Raw genomic sequence first — 3,527 nt, forward strand, 5'->3', positions numbered from 1 at the left:
GCTTTCTTGGGCCCCTCTTCCCTCCAGGGCTTTGTCCCATGGCACTCTGCCAAGCAAATCCCTGAAGAGGCCAAAGTCTGCTCTCCTGAAGTCCAAGGTAGTGAGCGTGCTGTGTGCCCTCCTCAATGCCCTGAGGATCTTGAACTCCACCATTTCGTGGTCACTGCAGCCCAGGCTGCCCTTGAGCTTCACATTCCCCACCAGCCCCTCCTTGTTGGTGAGAAAAAGGTCTAGCATAGCACCTCTCCTCGTTGGCTCCTCTACCACTTGGAGAAGGCATTTATCATAGACGCATTCCAGGAACCTCTTGGATTGCTTATGCCCTACCATGTTGTCCCTCCCACAGATGTCGGGGTGGTTGAAGTCCCCCATGAGGACCAGGGCTTTTAGACACATCAAGAAAACATCTCAGACAAAGAAATGAGGAGGAAGACTCATACAGATGATCAGTGTTGATCATTAAACATGCCTCTGTTCCCTGATCCATGAAGGCCAGCGTTGTGCTCTTTCACTTATGACAGTATACTTCTGGTAAGGGACTGATGTTTTGTGCTTTACACCTCTGCAGCCACAGGTACATCATGACAATTCACAGGCTGCACTGGGCTTGAAGCCCAAGGGCTGCTAATCCTCCTTCCAGGTAAGTAATCCCAGTACCCCAGTTTAAGGCATATGAACATCAAAGAGGCTTACCAGAAACTTTTTGTGTTTCTGTTGGTTTTTGTTTGTTTGGTTTTTTTAATCTGAAATAATTGTGGTGTTGCTTCTTCAAATTACAAGTTGGCTGAATCAGATAATTCCAGCTGCTGTAGGATTAAAGTGATATATCAGGGTACATCTGCAGCAGCCAACATCCTCTCTGAGTCTAAGGCACTTGTCTGAAAGCCAAAAAGAGGAAGGTGGGTATGTCTATGTGTGCTGAGTTCCTGTGCAACCAAGAGATCATTTAAGACACAGAAGCAGCAAACTGAGAAAGAAATGTTCCATGGGATAAATTCTACGATAGCAACCAAGGTGTTTGAAAAAATGGAAAATGAAACCTTAGGCAGATGATTCAGTGTCTCAGAGAGAGCATCCCATGCCAACCAAACCTGCTTTGTGATCACATTTACAAATATTCAAAAATAGTAATTAAAAATGTGATGAGGGCACTCACGGATTCCAGAGCACATCCACATCTGAGGCCAGAAATGAGGTATGGGTTTCCTCAAATGGGGAACTTGCCTGCCTCAGCTCACCTTCCCTGTGCTTTCTTTGTAAGTGTATTGTGAAGGTGACATTTGATAATTTCTCCATAACTTGCCATTCGTGTAAATCATGCGATACCACAGTCTGGACTCGACAGCATATGTAGTCTGTTGTGTCATGGTGCGAGTAGGTGTGATGCATTTGCATAGGGACTTATACCCATCTGCATGCAATTATAACTCTCTCTGTCTACCATAAGCCCATGGTGACACAACCCACACAGGGCTGGCATCTCTCTGACAGGCAGCACCCTGACGTGAATGTCCATGCCCAGGTCCAGCTGCTGGTAGATGGTCCCTCGGGTCTCACTAGGAGGCTGCTCCAAGGCTGTGTGCTGTACACAGCCCCTCTTCACCCCATGGAACAATGCTCTGACATTTCTAACTGTTCCCTTTCCTTTCCCACAGCTGACAAAGAGGCTGATGAATACTACATGAGGAGGAGACACCTGCCCGACCTGGCAGCCCGAGGCACGCTCCCTATCAACGTCATCAAAATGTCTCAACAGACCAACCACAGGGACAGGCCTCGCCGTCCCATCAGGGCCATGTCCCAGGACAGAGTGCTGTCTCCTGAGAGGATCATGCCTGAGGAGTTTAGCATGTCCTATGAACGGATCCTCTCAGATGAGCAGCTTCTGTCCGCAGAGCGCCTCCACTCCCAAGACCCCCTGCTCTCCCCGGAGCGGTCGGGGTACCCCGAGCAGTCTATGTCACGGGCATTGTCACACACAGATGTCTTTGTATCAACACCCGTCTTGGATCGCTACAGGATGACAAAAATGCACTCCCATCCTAGTGCCTCAAATAACTTGTACAATACCTTAGGTATGAACCCAACCTCTGCCAAGCGCCAAGCGTTTGCCTCCCGACGGCACAACACAGTAGAACAACTGCATTATATTCCAGGACACCACCATCACTACCGCACAGCGAGCAAAACAGAGGTGACTGTTTGATATGACCTCGTGCATTGTAGATACTCATTAAGGACTGGGGTGGCCACAGCACCCCGTACTGCAGTGGCCTTATAGGCCAAGATAACCTCTAATAACTCAGTGTCTGAAAAGACTTCTCTGACAGTCCCATCCACGTTGTTGTTTTTAAAGCCACCCCTTCGTTGGTGATATAAGAAGAACCCAAGCAAGCAAACAGACAATAGTGAGGGATAATAGAGGAAATTTCCTGACGTGCATCAGTTTCTGTCAAAGAAAGCCATAGTAGTAGCTGGCTCCTTCAAAGGGCTCACCTGCATCATTTCATTGTTTTTATGAATTTAGGACCTTTCAGTTGCTACAAGTAGAAGCAGTCTCATGCAGCCCAAGACAGGGAGGAGGAAAGGCAGCACTCCATCCTGGCGGGAAGGGGTCCTGTTCTCGGTCGTCATGCCAGCCCTCATGTTTGGCCTTTTGGCAAGTAGGTAAGCTTCGGGCTGCTGGGGATCACCTCCAGACCACTCAAAATCAGCCAGCACCCATACATCTGTTCTTCCTCACCCTTGGAGCGAATTCAAGGGCAGACTTTCCTAGGGGACTGGCAGATCTAGGAACAAGAATAGCCTGGCTGAGAAATAAAGTTTTAGTTTATATTGAATATACTCATAAGATAAAAATATACTAGTGCCTACAAATTGCCTGCTCTCTCAGTGTAGGAAGTAGTGGGGTTGATGTGTTCAATAAGCACAAATATGCTGAAATGCTTGTTAGACCCTTTTCTCCACTCATTCTAGTATCTTGGTGTCTCCAACATGTAAATAGGAAGGAGGAATAGGGTTTCTCTTCCTCCAGCTTCTTGCCACTGCTGAACCTAAAGCATCAGAATTCGTTCACCTTCGCAGTGCTGACCTGTGCTGGGGGAAGTCCTGATTCCACTGAGACCCCTGCAAGGCAAGGCTAGCATGATGTAGCACATTTCACTGAGCCTGGATTTCTCCCCAGACGTTTATTTTCCTGACAGCATTTTCCACTGGCCCGGTTCCCCTGTTTCTGAACATATTTTCTCCTCTCAGTTACAACCTAGAGCTCCATATGTAGCAATCTTTTTCTAGCCCTTAGCAGAAGTACAAAGCTGAGGGTGTCTGTCTACCGAAAAACAGGTCGGTAATTTTCCGTGAGTTTCTCTCCATGTAATGGCCCCTCAAGAAAACCTTCCAAATTCCAATTCCACTGAGTACCAATCCTAACCATGAAGACAGTTACATTTCATGCATATAAATTATATATCCAGCATAATTATAATAAACGGGCATGTTGTATATCTGATATAATGCTAATTAGATAC

At 47.1% G+C, this 3,527-nt stretch overlaps 1 protein-coding gene across 1 annotated transcript in view; it reads left to right on the forward strand.

Moving 5' to 3' along the window:
- The window catches only part of SHISA6 (shisa family member 6), a gene marked incomplete at its 5' end in the record, with an annotated part of 267,860 nt that extends 265,654 nt beyond the window's left edge, over positions 1-2,206 (forward strand). The window contains one exon of the mRNA XM_009280183.1: positions 1,656-2,206. Coding sequence (XP_009278458.1) covers positions 1,656-2,206 — 551 coding nt within the window. The remainder of the gene's footprint in view (positions 1-1,655) is intronic.
- Between the last annotated feature and the right edge of the window lie 1,321 nt (positions 2,207-3,527).

Source organism: Aptenodytes forsteri, unplaced genomic scaffold (assembly GCF_000699145.1).
Source record: "Aptenodytes forsteri isolate BGI_AS27 unplaced genomic scaffold, ASM69914v1 Scaffold707, whole genome shotgun sequence".
Taxonomy (NCBI): domain Eukaryota; kingdom Metazoa; phylum Chordata; class Aves; order Sphenisciformes; family Spheniscidae; genus Aptenodytes; species Aptenodytes forsteri.